Source organism: Ictalurus furcatus, chromosome 8, assembly GCF_023375685.1.
Source record: "Ictalurus furcatus strain D&B chromosome 8, Billie_1.0, whole genome shotgun sequence".
In the NCBI taxonomy this organism is placed as follows: domain Eukaryota; kingdom Metazoa; phylum Chordata; class Actinopteri; order Siluriformes; family Ictaluridae; genus Ictalurus; species Ictalurus furcatus.
The window spans coordinates 25187669-25203640 of NC_071262.1; the positions used below are offsets into that span (position 1 = coordinate 25187669).

The following is a 15972-nucleotide window of genomic DNA, read 5'->3' on the forward strand; positions in this document are numbered from 1 at the left end:
TTGTATAGGTATAGATAAATCATTTAAATATTGTTTCTTTGTTGTGAATTATATATGGAAAGATACCGCAACTGAAGTTCTATCTGTCATATTGTAGTGCGTCCATCATTCAAGCCAAAAGCTTGACTTTTGCCAAAAAAATTTTACATAAAAATTTTTCCAAATTTTTTCAGGATATCTCTACTCATATGGTAATTTTTCCAGTAATTTTTTTTTTTAAATTTTCAAAAGATTTGAATAATAAATGTCTGGAGCAAATACACACAAAAAATTTTTTTTTTTTTTTTTTTTTTTTTGCACGTCAATTGAATATAGTGTTATCGCAGCTCTAATTACATTCTTGCATCCAGATAGTCCTGATGGCTAGATTAACTGAATGGGGTGTATTTAATTATAAATAATAATAATAAAAAAACACTGCTTACTTCCACTTTTGGGCTATAGTGTATGTAAAATGAATTAGAATGTGAGATTAATATGAGAACAGAGTACATGTACTAATATTTATATTAGTGTACATATAGTGCATGTGCGTGCATTATTTTATACAATAAATTCCTATTACAATTGCTAAAGTTATAAAAGAAAGAATGTGAAAACTTCCAAAGTCTGATATTATCGCAGCTGTTTCTTTTTAAAGAGATCTTTTTTTTTTTTTTTTAAATTCTGTGATTCATGTGTCTGTGTGAAAGTAATCAGATCTGTTGCAAAGCAATTAAACATGAGACAAGGATTGAACATTGTATATATATATATATATATATATACTATATATATATATTTATTTTATTTATGTATCTGTTTAGGAAGGATATCTTGTACACCAAATATCCCATTGGCAGTTAAGCGCATTCAATGTGTTCAGAAGCCATAAACAGTCACTTTTCTAAACAAACACAAATACAAAATAAAAATAACGACAAAATAATGGACTGCATGTAAATAACATACAAAAAAATCCCATGCCTACTCAGTAGGTAACTACAGCATTCCAACTCCTGTAGATATGTACATTTCAGTTACAAAAATATAGATTTCTTTTTTTGCTTACATCCCAAAAACATGAAGCAGTGCCCTCATATTGTTTCCCTTCGTTCCTTGAAATGACTTTCTGAATAAAGGAGAAAAAAAAAAGAGAGAGAGAAAAAAAGAGAAAATCCCTTAAACCTTAAGGCCGGATGCAAGGCATCCACTCGCGCGTATCTGTCAGAATATCTGCAAGGCTTCTCAAAAGGCACCGAAAATGTTGAAGATTTGATGCTTTTTTTTCCCTCTGTAATAATTCCCTCCATTTAGCAGACCTTTTGATGTCACGTTGGAAAATAGAGCGAGAGAGAGAGAGAGAGCGAGAGAGAGAGAGAGAGAGAAATAGTACCAGCGGATGATATTTACAAAACAAGAGAAAGTAACATTACTCTTACACATGCGTCAGAATACGTAAGTGCTCTTTATCCAAACAGAGTCAAAAAACTTATCACAGCATTTTCACTACGTACTACAGAATGTATAAAATATGGCCCTGCTCAATTTGGGATAATACAATGAAAATATTCAAATCAATTTTCACAACAATGGTACTAAAAAGTAAAAACAAACAAACAAACAAAAACCTCAAACATGGCACGTGTACAATATACATATACTGTAGCTTATGTATATTCTTTAATGTCTGTTGGTAAATGCCTATTGAGGACATTTGAGCTTGAAACCTGCAGGCATTAGTTTACAACAATAAAGTCCTTTTCCTCATTTATGTTTGTACACTCGAAGGAAAACCAAAGCACTTGCCAAAGCTTGTTGCCTTACTTTGTCATCCTTAAAAGTCTTGAAAGCCTCATTTGAGGCGACGGAATAAAAGAAATGTCTTGAGTCCGTGAACGTTTGAATATTTAACTCAAGGTCATGGAAAGTGTGGCCAGAAAAGTGCTTTTTGCAGAGGGGAATTTGAGAGATTAACAAGTCTGTTAACACTTTCTCACTCTCCCAGATTGGAGCGAATGTGATGGAGGACCGGGAGGACAGGGTAAAGGACAGTCTCAGCAGATTTCAGCTGTCTGTGGAGAAAGGGACGCCTGCATATCGGTCAGCGGGGTTGTAACCGGAGAGCTGTAGATGTTGCTGACCACGGAGTTATGGAAGGAGGTGGCCACGGGGGTCTGGAAGGTGGTGGAGGGAGATGGGTAAGTGGTGGCGATGGAGGGAGATGGGTAGGATGTATGCACAGGAGAGGAATAGCAGGAGGCTACCGGAGAAGGGAAGGATGAGACTGGAGAGGGGTAGGAGGCGATAGGAGATGGGTAGCTTGACACGGGTGAAGGGACTGAAATGGAGACGGAGGTGATGGAGTTCTGGATGGTGGTGGAGACCGAGGTGGCTTTGTCAGCCTTCTTGTCTTTCTGCCGCAGGTGGATCTTAGTGTGACGCTTGCGCTCATCGCTGCGGGCAAACTTGCGTCCGCAGATGTCGCAGGCGAAAGGCTTCTCGCCGGTGTGTGTGCGGATGTGAGTGGTGAGGTGGTCGCTGCGGCTGAAGTTGCGCATGCAGATACGGCACTGGAAGGGTTTCTGGCCCGTGTGAATGCGGATGTGGCGCGTGAGCTCATCAGAGCGAGAGAAGCGCCGCTCGCACGTCTCCACAGGGCAGGCGTAGGGCCGCTCGTGTGGTGGTGTCTTGCTTGGCCGATTTGGGTACTTGCGCACACGGCTAGGCTTAATGAGCTGCGCTTGGTAGACACTCTTCAGCTCCTGTGAGCCTGTCTGTGTGGCGAAGGCCTTGATGGTAGAGAGCGGCGTAAGTGAAGGCTGCTGCGTCTGAAAAGGTTTCTGATCAACCGGAGCCAGGCCGATCTCGCTCTGCTGCTGGGGAAACAAATAGTCGGGGATCATGGGAACAGGGAAGCTGGCACCACATGTCTTGCTGCTGGGGTAAGCCGGGGGCGGGTATGGCAGGTTGTTCCCCACTGCTGATGGGAAGTTGGCAGTAGGCTCAGGGAAGATGTCAGGGCTGGCACTTGAGTAGGTTGGAGCGGCTGAATAAATGGGGTTGGGCTCACTGTGGTGCACCGAGCAGCTCAGGCTGGGGCTGGATGTCGACGAGGACGATGTTGAAGAGGATGAGGAAGCGGAGGACGAGCTTGAAGTTGAAACAGGTGAGGAGGAGAGAGTGACTTGGGAGGTTGAAGAAGATGTGATGGAAGTGGTGGGTGGGTTGACACCAACCAATCCGCTGACCAGGCTGAACAGAGGCTCCGCCCACAGGCTGTTGCTACAGTTGGCGGGCTCGAGGGTGAAGCGGCCCGTGTAGGAGATTGGGGGCAGCCGCTGAGGGGCGTAACTCTGCTCAGCCAGAGACTTCTCACAGCTCAGGGCAATTTCTGGAAGAGTATCTGCATAGACAACAACAACAAAAGGGAGAAAGTTGAGAACCATGTTCCGGATGAGTGTTTCCCTCTCAGCTTCTCTGAGACACATTAATGCACATTAAAGATCCCTGAGGTGTATGAGATGGGAGACCCCGCTGGAAGCGGAGTCTGTGTTTCCCCACTCTCTCAGACAAAGCAGCAGGTGCTGATGGAGAAGCAGAAGGACCCCCCTCCCCCCCCCAAACACACACACATTCGCTGATGAGCTCTCCACAACATACACACATTTACTGAGCTCCCTCAGAGACAAGCACTAGAGCCAGCACAAGCTAAGCCATCTGCATATATTCTCTCTCTCTCTCTCTCTCTCTCTCTCTCTCTCTCTCTCTCTCTCTCCCACTCTCACAGCTCTTCAATTCCATTACATGGCTAAATGCAGCTGATAATTTAATCAATCTGCAGTTCAGCTGGTGCAAAAACGGCCACTGAAATTAACCTGCACATTTTAGATAGCTATTTTAGATGGCAATGCACACCTGACGTCTTAATGATTCCGTATAAGGATAACTTACTTATTAAGAATGCTTTGATAGACAGATCAATTGAATATATGATGAATTCCCCCCCCCCCAAAAAAAGCATGATTTCATTCACATTGAAACTGCATCAGCAATGCCAAATATAATCTTTAAACCTCTTTTGCATTCAGTTGTTTTGGAGAACTACGTCTGAAGCAATTCAACTCCTTCAACCTTCTGCAATAAACAATAAATTCACATTTCCCCACACAGCAGAATGATGAATCAAGTCTGAGCCCTTACCTCCAGTCAGGTGGTCGTACTGGTCTCCGGGTTCCCCAGAGCCAAAGCCGGTGCCCTCGGGTGCGGAGGCGTTCAGGATCCCCGCAGAGTTGAGCATGATCATCTCCTCCAGCTTGGGGTAGTTATCCATGGGGGAGTGAGGGAAGCTCAGGTGGTCTGAGATCTGCAGAGCAGGAAGGAGCTCTGTCTTGGCTGCAGCCATCTCTCTCTGTCTGGAGTGTGTGTGGCTTGCAGAATAGCGAGCAGTGACAGATCAGCAGGTAGCCCCTCTGGGACGAGAACGGTGAAGATGCTGTGTTGCGTCTTCTTCCTCTCTCTGGCTGACCCTCCTCACTGTCTCTTGCTTGCTTTGCTTCCTTTTTGTTTTGTCCAAAAAGGTAAGAAAATCCACTTTTTTTTTTTGGTCCCCCCTCAAAACGGATGCTTCAGGATGTCCTTTTTAATCATAACACGTCAAATTGTTCAATTTGAACATGGACCGACTCTTTTCACACCAAAACTCGGTCTTGTTCTAATTCGCAGACGCTTTTCTTCTGTTATTATTATAACAGTTCAATTCTGTTGTTGTTGTTGTTGTTGTTGTTGTTGTTGTTTTAAACTGTATATTTAGAGATGATATCGCACTATGTTGTCTATCAGCTATCTATCTGCCGTTGAGTCGCTTGGGCTCTCAGCGCTCTTTCCTCCGCGCCCGAGGTTCCCTAGTCCTTTATATACACTCCCTCGTGACGTAGATGTCCATATATGGACTGGAGGAAGCCCATATTTAGGCACTGCAGCCGAGGACACATGACGCGCGCCCAGGGGAGAAAAAAGAAGCACACCGGAGAGCTTTTTCAACTTAAATGTTTATGCAATAAATGGAGAGAAAAGCGTCCGTTCCTTCTCCGCTGCAAAATCGCTCGAGTTAAACCCGGAAAGCAGCACGAGCTCGGCAAATATTCGGGTTTCCCTGTCGCGCGCCTGCCGGAAGACCCCGCTCCGCCATGCCATATAGGGTCATGACTACATAAGGACTGATTCCGGTGGGTTTCCACTTCCCTGTCCTTTTTTGGAGTTTCCTGATGTCGCGCTGCCAGAGAGAGAGAGAGAGTCAGAGAGCGCGCGCGCGCGAGAGAGAGAGAGAGAGAGAGAGAGAGAGGGCTTGGATTGCAGCTGAAGTCCAGCACAACAACTCATGTCAGCACTATTTTATGTAGCTCGCTCCAACATTTATGAGAGACAACTTTTTTTTTTCCTCTCCTCAATCTCCAACCATGCATTATTTTTTAATGCCCAAATTAAATAGAGTTTTTTTTCTTTATTTATTGCTACACAGGAATCCTTTACGCCGTTATTGTTTTACACGCAAAATAAATCAACTCAAAATATAAAAACAATGTCCGCATTCACAACCTACACTTAATGTAATAGTTGGTTTGGGACACAGCCAAAGTCTAATTGCGGGTATTTGTATAGAGCGTTACTGCTCGAGCGTTTATTAGTGAAAACACACACGGTCCTGAACTCTCACTGCGTGCAGATGTTGCTGTTATAACTAATGTCTCCCAGCGGTTTCTGTCAAATATCCCTTTTTTTTGTGTGTGAAATCCCCGATCCCAAATCTGATTAGTGAAGAGACAGGCAGACTTTATCCAGCTGCAGAATATAAATACATTTTCCAGTTTTCTGTGAATTGTAAGATATAAATACTCTGGTTCGAGGTGATTAGACTAGATGAAAATCTGATTTGATTTGAGACTTGAGACTAATACAGGGAGGAAATTTAATTATATGCCTTAGAACCTTGCAGGTCCCTTGTTTATTCTTAGTTATAAACATTCTGGGAATAAATAAATAAGCAAGTCATATATTATTATTATTATTATTATTATTATTATTATTATTATTATTATTATTATTATCGTCATCATCATCATTATCATCGTCTTTTCTATAAGTTATAGAATGCACTATATAACATACTAGAGGTGTTATCCTGGTTGTGTGAGCATACAGAACCTCCATGGGCTAAACTGGGACCGCAGACAGGGTTGCCAGTTTGGAACAACTTCCTGCAGATCAATCATGATTTACAACCTCTTTCCCAATCCACTACAAGCCAGCACAATAATTAAAGTAACTAAATTATATATTAATAAAATTCTACTTTAATGTAAACTATGTTGCCAATTAACACATTTCTAGCTCTGTATATGTAAGTCACTGTATATACAGTATGTAAGTATGTATCCAGAGGGTTGCTAGTTTTAGGTATTAGATATGCCTAATGGTAACAAATGAAGTCAATAAATATATATGCCAGCCCAAGGCTATATTTTCACATCCCAGTTTGATTAAAAATAGACCTTTTGGGTGGTAAACTGACCAATTTGGCAACACGGCCTGCAGTATGTTGTTGCTGACATGGCATGGGGCCTTTAATCAGATTAATTGCGGGGGGTAGTGTTTTTCTGGCTCAATATGACGGTATCCTCCCCATCAGTCAGAACACACACTCGTGCATTTGCAAAAACCTGTAAAAAGTGCAGTATTAAAAAAAGCACTGATCTTAGAGCAGGGACTTTGCTGAAGACAGATCGATGTGCCTTTGCTGACTCAGTGCAAGTGTGGTGCCTCTCTTACACTTTGAAATGGGAGAAATTACCCCCGGGCTTACAGTGATGAGACTTTGCTTTTGCTTTTAATTACACTCTTTGCCATGATTTAATTATGCGCCTTTAGATTTAACCCATGTAATTTTGTGATTGAAACACACAGGCAGAATGCATTTTGTCAAGGAGAAGCACCGGTTTAAGTGTCCTTTTAGTAATTGCAAGCCTCTGTAAGAGAACCTGATGAGAAAAGTGATATCAACTTATAGTTGAATTACAAGGCTTCACAGGGAAATGCCTGCTCATGCTATCTAGGAATATTACTAAGGCACTAAAGATACATTACTGATAAATATGTGCGGTGTTTACGTGAGGCCTCAAATGAAAATAATATTTTATTACGAGCGCCCAATTAAACTGAGTTTCCAGTTTATTAGTTGCTATATATGGTAGATCTAATAAAATGGCAAATTAAGGCATCACAGTAGTTTAAATGTGTATCATTGCTGCATCAGATCTCCAGGGCCTCTGAGTCGATCATGACCTCAGGTTACCATCTGTATACCATCTGAGTCTGCATGGGCTTCTTCAGGATTCTTTGGTTTCCTCCTACTGGCTACTCCAAACTTCCCTTAAGTATGAATTTGTGTGTACATACTTCCTTCTGGGATCGGGATCCTTATGACCCTGGTTCTTGAAGATGAATGAATAAATGAATGAATGAACTGGCACATTGGTACCTACAATGAGTTCCCAGTTAACTATCATAACAAGAGTGTATTTATATGGAAATACCATACCAGATCTTCAACAATTAAAAAAAATAAAATTAAGACTTCACGCCCCATATCATGTTTCACCAAGAATAAGTCCATGTGCATGAGTTACTTATAGATAGAGGTAGAAATGGAAGCCGGGCTGTGGGAGGGTGTTTCCCAACAGGGAAGGGAGGGGGATCCAGACACCCAGGGCCGCGTAGGCAGTTGGTCTAACCTGTTGTGATATAACAGTGCTCCAACCCACATGCTGGTGAAATCCTTATTAGTGTGTGTGTCTGTGTGTGTGTGTGTGTGTGTGTGTGGAGGGGGTATCTCCCTGTCCTTGTTACAAAAGGCTGGCTCTCCCCGCACCTACGCAGAAACCCACGCCTCTGTCTGTCCTCACTCGTTCGATCACCCGTTGGTTAATATTTAATTAAGTCCTGCCAGCCTGCCTGGGTGGAGACGGGGGTAGCAAGGAAAAGAGAAAGTGAGAAAGAGAGAGAGAGATAGAGAGAGGGAAAGAAAGATCTTCACACCCCCACACTCAGAAGCAAATACCAGGCATCTGCTGGAATTAATCACTGGCTCTGGCTGGCAGCCTGATGGAAACTCTCTTGCTCTCTTGTTCTGTTCGCCCACCTCTGCACACCACCTCCCCTCCGTGCTATCCCTGTCATTAGCATAAAGGTGCGTCCAGTGGGGGCGGCCAGTGGAGGACGGAAGGGAAAAAGAGAGAGGTCGAAAAACAGACCGGAAAAGGGCTAGACCTTGGATATCTCATCAATTCAACAAGCTACTACCTGATTTAGGGAGGGAGAAAGTGAGAAGCACTTGTTATCCAATGTTATCCCAGCTTCAAGGAAGAGAACGTGTGGCGAAGACATGTGAGATTACACGAGATTTAGATAAGGCACACAAGTTGAAGATTATGTTAAGCCTCAGAGGAGGAGGTTAAGGGGCGGAGGGTGGGGGGGGGGGGTTATATTAATTCTGTATGACGGAGAGACTTGCTTGTAATAATAGCGGTTGGCTTATTTCTACTGAAAAACCTGATGTCATATTGCACATATTGAATTAAGTGACACTTATTTGCAACTGTGAGGACATAGTGACTTGATGGACAAAGCCTGAGCTCAGGCAGGAAATTCTAAGTTGGACGGAAATGTAAACAAACGCGGGAAAGTTTGCAGGAAGTTTGGCCGCAGAGGAATGGAAAAGATTCCATTACCTTTTATAAAATGCTTGTTAACAAGATTCATTAAAGACATCTAGTATTCACATAATTATATTCATGAATACAGTTAGTGAGCTAAGCTAACTACAAGTTTCAGTTAGTCTTAGCTAGTTAACGATAGCAAAGTTAGATTTATATCATTAGCGAGCTAGCTACTTAAGGTAAAATGAAATAATTACAAGCTTCAGTTAATACTGACGAGCTAGCTAACATTAGTTATGTTGGATGACTAAGATAGCTAATATTAAACAAAACAGCATTTTGTGTTCACTAAAGTTAGCTAGCTAGATAACATGACAGGGGCTTCACATGATCAGGCTAAATCTAAAACTCTGTGGAAATTAAACATCAAACAATTAAAAGCAGTTTTTAAAGCTGTGATAAAAGCATATTACTTAAGACACAGGTGTCAAAGTCAAGGCCTGCAAGCCTCTGGCCTCTGTGAAATAGCAAAAATAGTGTCATACAGCCTGTAATACAATGCCACTCAACATTTTCATGTACACTGGATTGTATAAAAATAAATCCACATTATATGTATGTGTTCCATCCACTGTGTGATAATGCACATATGTTTTCATATTCACTTATTTTAAATAGAATGCGGAAGTGTGGGGTTTCAGTTTTAATCTTTATGGATGTCAGTAGAGACAGAGAGCAGGACAAATGGACCAGGGTACCTGGGCTTGGGTTTTATCTGCATCTCACAGAGCTCTTGTGGACTGAAATGCCGGTTAAAACAGATACATGCATGTCTGCTGCATGTTTAAAATCACTTTGGAAATGTACACCAATCAGCCATAACATTAAAACCACCTGCCTAATATTGTGCAGGTCCCCCTTGTGCCGCCAAAACAGCTCTGACCTGTCAAGGCATGGACTCCAAAAGACGTCTGAAGGTGTGCTGTGGTATCTGGCACCAAGATGTTAACAACAGATCCTTTAAGTTTTGTAAGTTGAGAGGTGGGGCCTCCATGGATCGGACTTGTTTGTACAGCACATCCCACAAATGCTTCATCGGATTGAGATCTGGGGAATTTGGAGGCCGAGTCAACACATTGAACTGTTTGTCATGTACCTTAAAACGTTCCTGAACAATTTTTGCAGTGTTGCTGGGTGTGTTATCCTGCTGAAAGAGACCACTGCTATTAGAGAATACTGTTGCCATGAAGGGGTGTACTTGGTTTGCAACAATGTTTAGGTAGGTGGTACGTGTCAAAGTAACATCCAGGACCCAAGGTTTCCCAGCAGAACATTGCCCAGAGCATCACACTGCCTCCACCAGTTTACCTTCTTCCCATAGTGCATTCTGGTGCCATCTCTTCCCCAGGTAAATGATGCACACACACCAGGCCTTCCAATTGATGTAAAAGGGACATGATTCCTCAGACCATGCCACCTTCTTCTATTGCTCCACGGTCCAGTTCTGATGTTCACGTGCCCATTGTAGGTGCATTCATTGGTGGACCGGGGCCAGCAAGTTGCAATGCACTGTGTGTGCTTACACCTTTCTATCATTGCCAGCATGAATTTTTTTCTGAAGTTTGTGCTACAGTAGCTCTTCTGTGGGATTGGACCAGATGGGCTAGCCTTCATTCCCCATGTGCATCAATGAGACTTGTGCACCCATGACCCTGTCGCCAGTTCACTGGTAGTCCTTCTATAGACCACTTTTGGTAGGTACTAACCACTGCATTCTGGGAACACCCTACAAGACCCGTCATTTTGGAGATGCTCTGACCCAGTCGTCTAGCCATCACAATTTGCCCCAAAGTCATTCAAAGTCGCTCAGGTCCTAACACTTGCCCATTTTTCCTGATTCCAACACATCAACTTCGAGAACTGATTGTTCACTTGCTGCCTAATATATCCTACCCCTTGACAGGTGCTACTGTAATTCAATAATCAATGTTATTCATGTCACCTGTCGGTGGTTTTAATATTATAGCTGATTGGTGTATGTGGTGTTAATTGGCATTTAATTTAACAGTGATTGAATCCAAATAATAAAAAGGGACGACAAGAGCGGTGGTTCTTAGTGAAGATGTTCGAATTCTTCATCACTGCAGCAGTAAAAAAAAAAAAAAGCTGTGGTATGGATGAATACATTTTTGCCATTGTTATATGACAAAAATAAATATAGTAAACTGACTACACCATAAATAGAATAGAGAATTGGTACAACTTATAAAACTGCCTTAAAAACATTATCACTGTAGTTTAAAACAGTTTACAGGCTGCAATTCGGTTAAACCTGCTGAACAGGAATTTGCAGTGCTCATAACCATCTGATTGGACGACGTCATTAAACAACATGGAGCTCTTTAAAACCTGTTTAGTTGACTTGATGAATGATATATTGAAATGTGGTGAACATCTAAAAGATAATATGTGTATATTTTACGTATATCTAGTGTAAATCACTCATACATTTATGATGGAGCTAATTGCTCTGTACAGTATGAGTCGTCCTAACCTAAGAACACCATAAATTGTGTTTACACAGGCTGTGTAAAATGGGTTCTGGCTTCTGCTCTTGTCATTTATAGGACCTGGATTCCTATAAAGAGTTTCAAATCACCAAAGCTTGTATGCAATTATCAGTGGCTATGGGGCTTGTGTCTGCCTGGGGATCGCTCTGTGCTGAACCTCATCTCATGTGTCATATCATATATCTGATGTGTGTTGTATCCATTTTTCCATGGGGGAATTCCTAGAGAAAACCACAGTTGCATTAGCATGTACATCTTACTGTATATGTCAAAGTTGCAGCCACATCTAAGTATCAGGCTGAAAGAACGTATAAAACGTGCAATTATGACTTGCTAATTATTTGGCTTACCTACTGCTTGCCTCTTCAGTGTCTTATGCAATGTTTTTTACTTCCAGTGTAATACTGGAAGGGCAGAGTGATGACTAAACCAGCCAGCTGGACTGGTATTATTCCTGAGAATTTTAGGCCTGCGTGGTATTATTCTTATTAACTCGGTTCATCTACAGACTGTCAAAATAAGAAAAGACAGCGAGAAATGAATGTACAGGTTCCAGTCTGACACAATGAACCATCTGATTTTACTAACGAGGTCCTTATCTGGGAGGAAAAACTTATTAGTTAAATGAGATGTCGTGGTCTGCGGTTGGAAGAAATACCTGAACACACTGCATGGATTCAGATGAGCATCCAGAGTTTATTTTGCATATGCATGAAAGATGAAAAGAGGTAACTATAGTGTAGTGGATGTAGTAAAATTAAGTGTAGCGTACAATGTTTCCAGAGAAACAGGATGTTGTGCACTGTTGTACAGGATTTTAGTCCGAAACGTTCTCTGGAAACATTGCGTAACGTGCTTAACTTTTACTACAGCTACTATACTGCATATACAGTACATACAGTATATATTTATGTAGAGGACCAACACTTCTTGTCTTGTGAGTTTTCTTTTCATGCTGTATTAACATCTCCTAAAGGGTTTTAGCTTGATGGTATGCTCAGATCCTTACCTAACGAATAAAAAAGCGGATATGTTTTCCATAAGTTGTCTATAGGTTCCGTAGCGTAAATGCAAATGTAAAGGGAACTTCTACACAAAACAGGGGGAAATCAATATAGCTTAATTTTTTTTTTTTTTTTTAACAAAAATCTCGTTCAAATTTATATTTACATAAGCATTCAACCAAACTGGTGTGAAGCCCATTCAGTTCTGGTGTAACCAGTTGCCCTTAGAAGTCCCATAATCATTAATCATAAACTGTATGCAATTACAGTGTCACATGATCGCAATATAAATACAGCCGTTCTTGTAAAGATTCCTAAACAAAAAAATACACACATATACATTTGACAATTTTCAAAGTGGAATTTTTGTTTAGTCCATGAAGAACTGACGCATACTGTTTTGAATCTGTCCTCAGGAAGCCTATTTGCTCCTGTAAACTTGGGCACAATGCTCCGGCCATTTTGCTGTTGTGCCTGAGGGCTTCAAGTCCAGTCAGGTTAGAGTGCCAGACCATGAATTAGCTGATCCGATATCGCCTGCAGGTTGCCAAACCTTAGCTACAGTCAGAGAGCTGGGACACTTCAGTGTCATGTAATATAAATAGCCATCTCAAACAGAGTTCGTCAGAAAAGAAGGAAGGGGGACATGTGAGCCTCGAACTGTTCTGACAGACAGCACAACAGCTGAGACTGGATTTGAGGGAAATTCTGAATAAATCAGGAAGGCCTGTCAGAACACTTACAGTCACCAGCTCATTGGTCGGTGACTTCCAATTTTAGGGTAACATACTGTATATGGAACAGTGAAAACATTAAATTTATCATATCACTGCAAGGTATTCTTTTTAATCATATATTATTATTATATTATTATTATTATATTATATATATATATTGTGATGCTTTCTGTAATGTTTATTTAACATTCATCATCTCCAGGGTTGGGGGTTTAAAACCCGCCTCCACCCTGTGTGCGTGGGGCTTACATGTTCTCTCCGTGCTTCGGGGGTTTCCTCCAGGTACTCCGGTTTCCTCTGCCAGTCCAAAGACATGCGTTGCGGGCTGATTGGCATTTCCAAATCATCCATAGTGTGTGAATGTGTATGTGAATGTGTGTGTGTGATTGTGCCCTGCAATGGGTTGGCACCCCATCCAAGGTGTCCCCTGAGTGTGTGCCCTGAGCTCCCTGGGAGAGGGAAGTCAACATTAATGATAATGAGTCTTTATTGGTCACATGTACATCAGAGCACAGTGAAATTCTTTTCTTTGCATATCCCAGCATGCCTGGAAACTGGCGTCAGAGCGCAGGGTCAACCATGATTCAGTGCCCCTGGAGCAGAGAGGATTAAGGGTCTTGCTCAAGGGCCCAACAGTGGCAGCTCAGCAGTGCTGGGGCTTGACCCAGCTCAGTAACCCAGAGCCTTAACCACCAAGCCACCACTGCCCCCAACAGTATATACACGGCCTACAATCTGTCCAATGATATGTAGGTGTTATAGTTGATTTTGAGTTAACATGTAGGATTATACAGTATACTGTATGCTATAATCTATTAGGTAACACATATAATCAGAAGATATAAATGTAGGTGGCAGAAGTTTTAAATTGCTGAAAGTGTTTCAACTTCCTGTGTAAACAGTAACCGTCATGAATTGGGCGGTGTGGACAGAGTGAATGGTGTTCATCCTAGCTATAAATAAATGTACTAATATCCATTCATTTTCCATACCACTTATCCTACACAGGGTCTTAGGGGAGCCTGGAGCCTCTCCCAGGGAGCTCGGGGCAAACGCTCAGGGGACACCCTGGATGGGGTGCCAACCCATTGCAGGGCACAATCACACACACACACACACTCACATTCACATACCCATTCATACACTATGGACGATTTGGAACTGCAAATCAGCCTGCAATGCATGTCTTTGGACTGGCGGAGGAAACCGGAGTACCTGGAGGAAACCCCCGAAGCACGGAGAGAACATGTAAGCCCCACGCACACAGGGTGGAGGCGGGTTTTAAACCCCCAACCCTGGAGATGATAAATGTTAAATAAACATTACAGAAAGCATCGCAATACATCCACGATCTGTTTACTTTTAGCCTTCGATTATATGGAACGTCCACCATACAAGTCCCTGTGAATGAGCTGTTACTATAGAAACGATAATGCCTCTATAGTACGCCGAGTATATTAATGTAGACCTATATACTTTAACAGCACTGTGGTATAAACATGTTATTGGCAGAAATTTTTGGACCGTTTGCCAGAAATCTGATGGGTTTTCCCTGTCACACAAATATTAACATTTCAGCTCAATCCCAAAAGAATTTGAATTTGTTAATGTGCAAAATAAAGTTCCTCACCAGCTTGTTATAATGTACATCAGATTAGCTCAATGATACAGCTTGGCCACGCTAGTAGGGAAAACGTGAGTGGTGTATTTCATGTTTGTTCTGTGAATTGCTGGGTTTTTTTTTTTTTTGTTGTTCAGCCACTTGCCACGACAGAAACTCAAAAGTGCCAGTGAATAAACACTGACTAAATAATGATAACAGAAAGATTACACACTGCGTTATTTGCCCAAGTAAGCGCTCCCTTTCAGTGGAACAAAGGTATCACAGCCTGTTTTGGGTGGTAATCTGACTGTGAGCTTAGCCTAAGATTAAACATTAGTGATATATTGATGTGTGTGGGATGACAGAAGCTTTACAGGCGTCTCAACCATAAAACCTTAAACAACAAATCTTTTTTGACTGCATCGCTTCTGCGGCAACATCGACTATCCTGAGGTAGAAGAGAAGTCGTGTTTCATTTCCTCTTAGTCATGCGATCCAGGTCCCCTGCTTTATGCCACTATGATACAGAGCACACACATACAAGCACTTTTTGTTCTGTGACCACAGGAAACTAGCAGGAGCTCGGTCTCCACACAAGAGGCAGTTCACACTCTTCACCCCATGATTGGTGCTGCTGCTGCTGCTACATGTTTGCTTTGCACTTCAGCATTAGGCAGAGAGAGAGAGAGAGAGAGAGAGAATGAAAGAGAGAGAACGAATGAGTGAGAGTACACAAAATACACCCACTCATGTACGTTTGCACTTACATGTGGACTTGTACACACTTGTTTCTGTCGGCACATGGACTTGTACACACAATGCACTGTAATTCCCCGTAATGACAACAATGGATGTGAGGAATGCTGGGTTTCAACAGATTTCAGAGTCAATCTATCATTACATTTTATTCCACATTGCTGCTGAATTCTCAAGTTTGATCATAGGGTGTTGATTCATTTTCTTACAACACCAGCTCTAAAAATAGGAATGACACAGATCACAGATTTATATAATGCGCTTGTTTTAATACATTATCATGTTATCGAAAAAGCTTATTCATAGAAACTTGTATGGCTGATGATCTACATAATCGATGGAATTATATAATCATAAATATTGTGAAGTTTTGTGTAAGGAGAGATTTATTTCACAGTTATGGAAGGAGTATCCAGTGAACACAGACAGCTAATAAGTTTTCCGCCACAGGAAAATCTTCAGGACAGAGGAGTTTACGGTTTCATGATGCATTTTTGTCTTCTTAACTTGAAGAATGAGACAAGTAGAGAAGTTGGTGAGTCAACTGTTTAGAGCTGTTATAACACACGCGATGAAAGGAACTAAACTGTCTCATGGATGTTCCATTAC

General features: G+C 41.8%; 1 protein-coding gene across 1 annotated transcript; it reads right to left on the reverse strand.

The window, feature by feature from the left end:
• Window positions 1–293: 293 nt before the first annotated feature.
• On the reverse strand, window positions 294–4865 carry egr1 (early growth response 1). The gene is made up of 2 exons (XM_053631701.1): window positions 4183–4865; window positions 294–3385 (listed from the first exon to the last, which is right to left on the reverse strand). The coding sequence occupies exons 1-2, from the start codon at window positions 4382–4384 to the stop codon at window positions 2037–2039; spliced, it is 1551 nt and encodes a 516-aa protein (XP_053487676.1). The 5' UTR covers window positions 4385–4865; the 3' UTR covers window positions 294–2036.
• Window positions 4866–15972: the final 11107 nt, after the last annotated feature.

Coding starts and splice junctions, on each gene's coding strand:
- egr1 (XM_053631701.1), bottom strand. CDS start 4,384: ATGGCTGCAGCCAAGACAGAGCTCCTTCCTGCTCTGCAGATCTCAGAC. Junction 3,386..4,182: donor GTACGACCACCTGACTGGAG/GTAAGGGCTCAG, acceptor TTGTCTATGCAG/ATACTCTTCCAGAAATTGCC.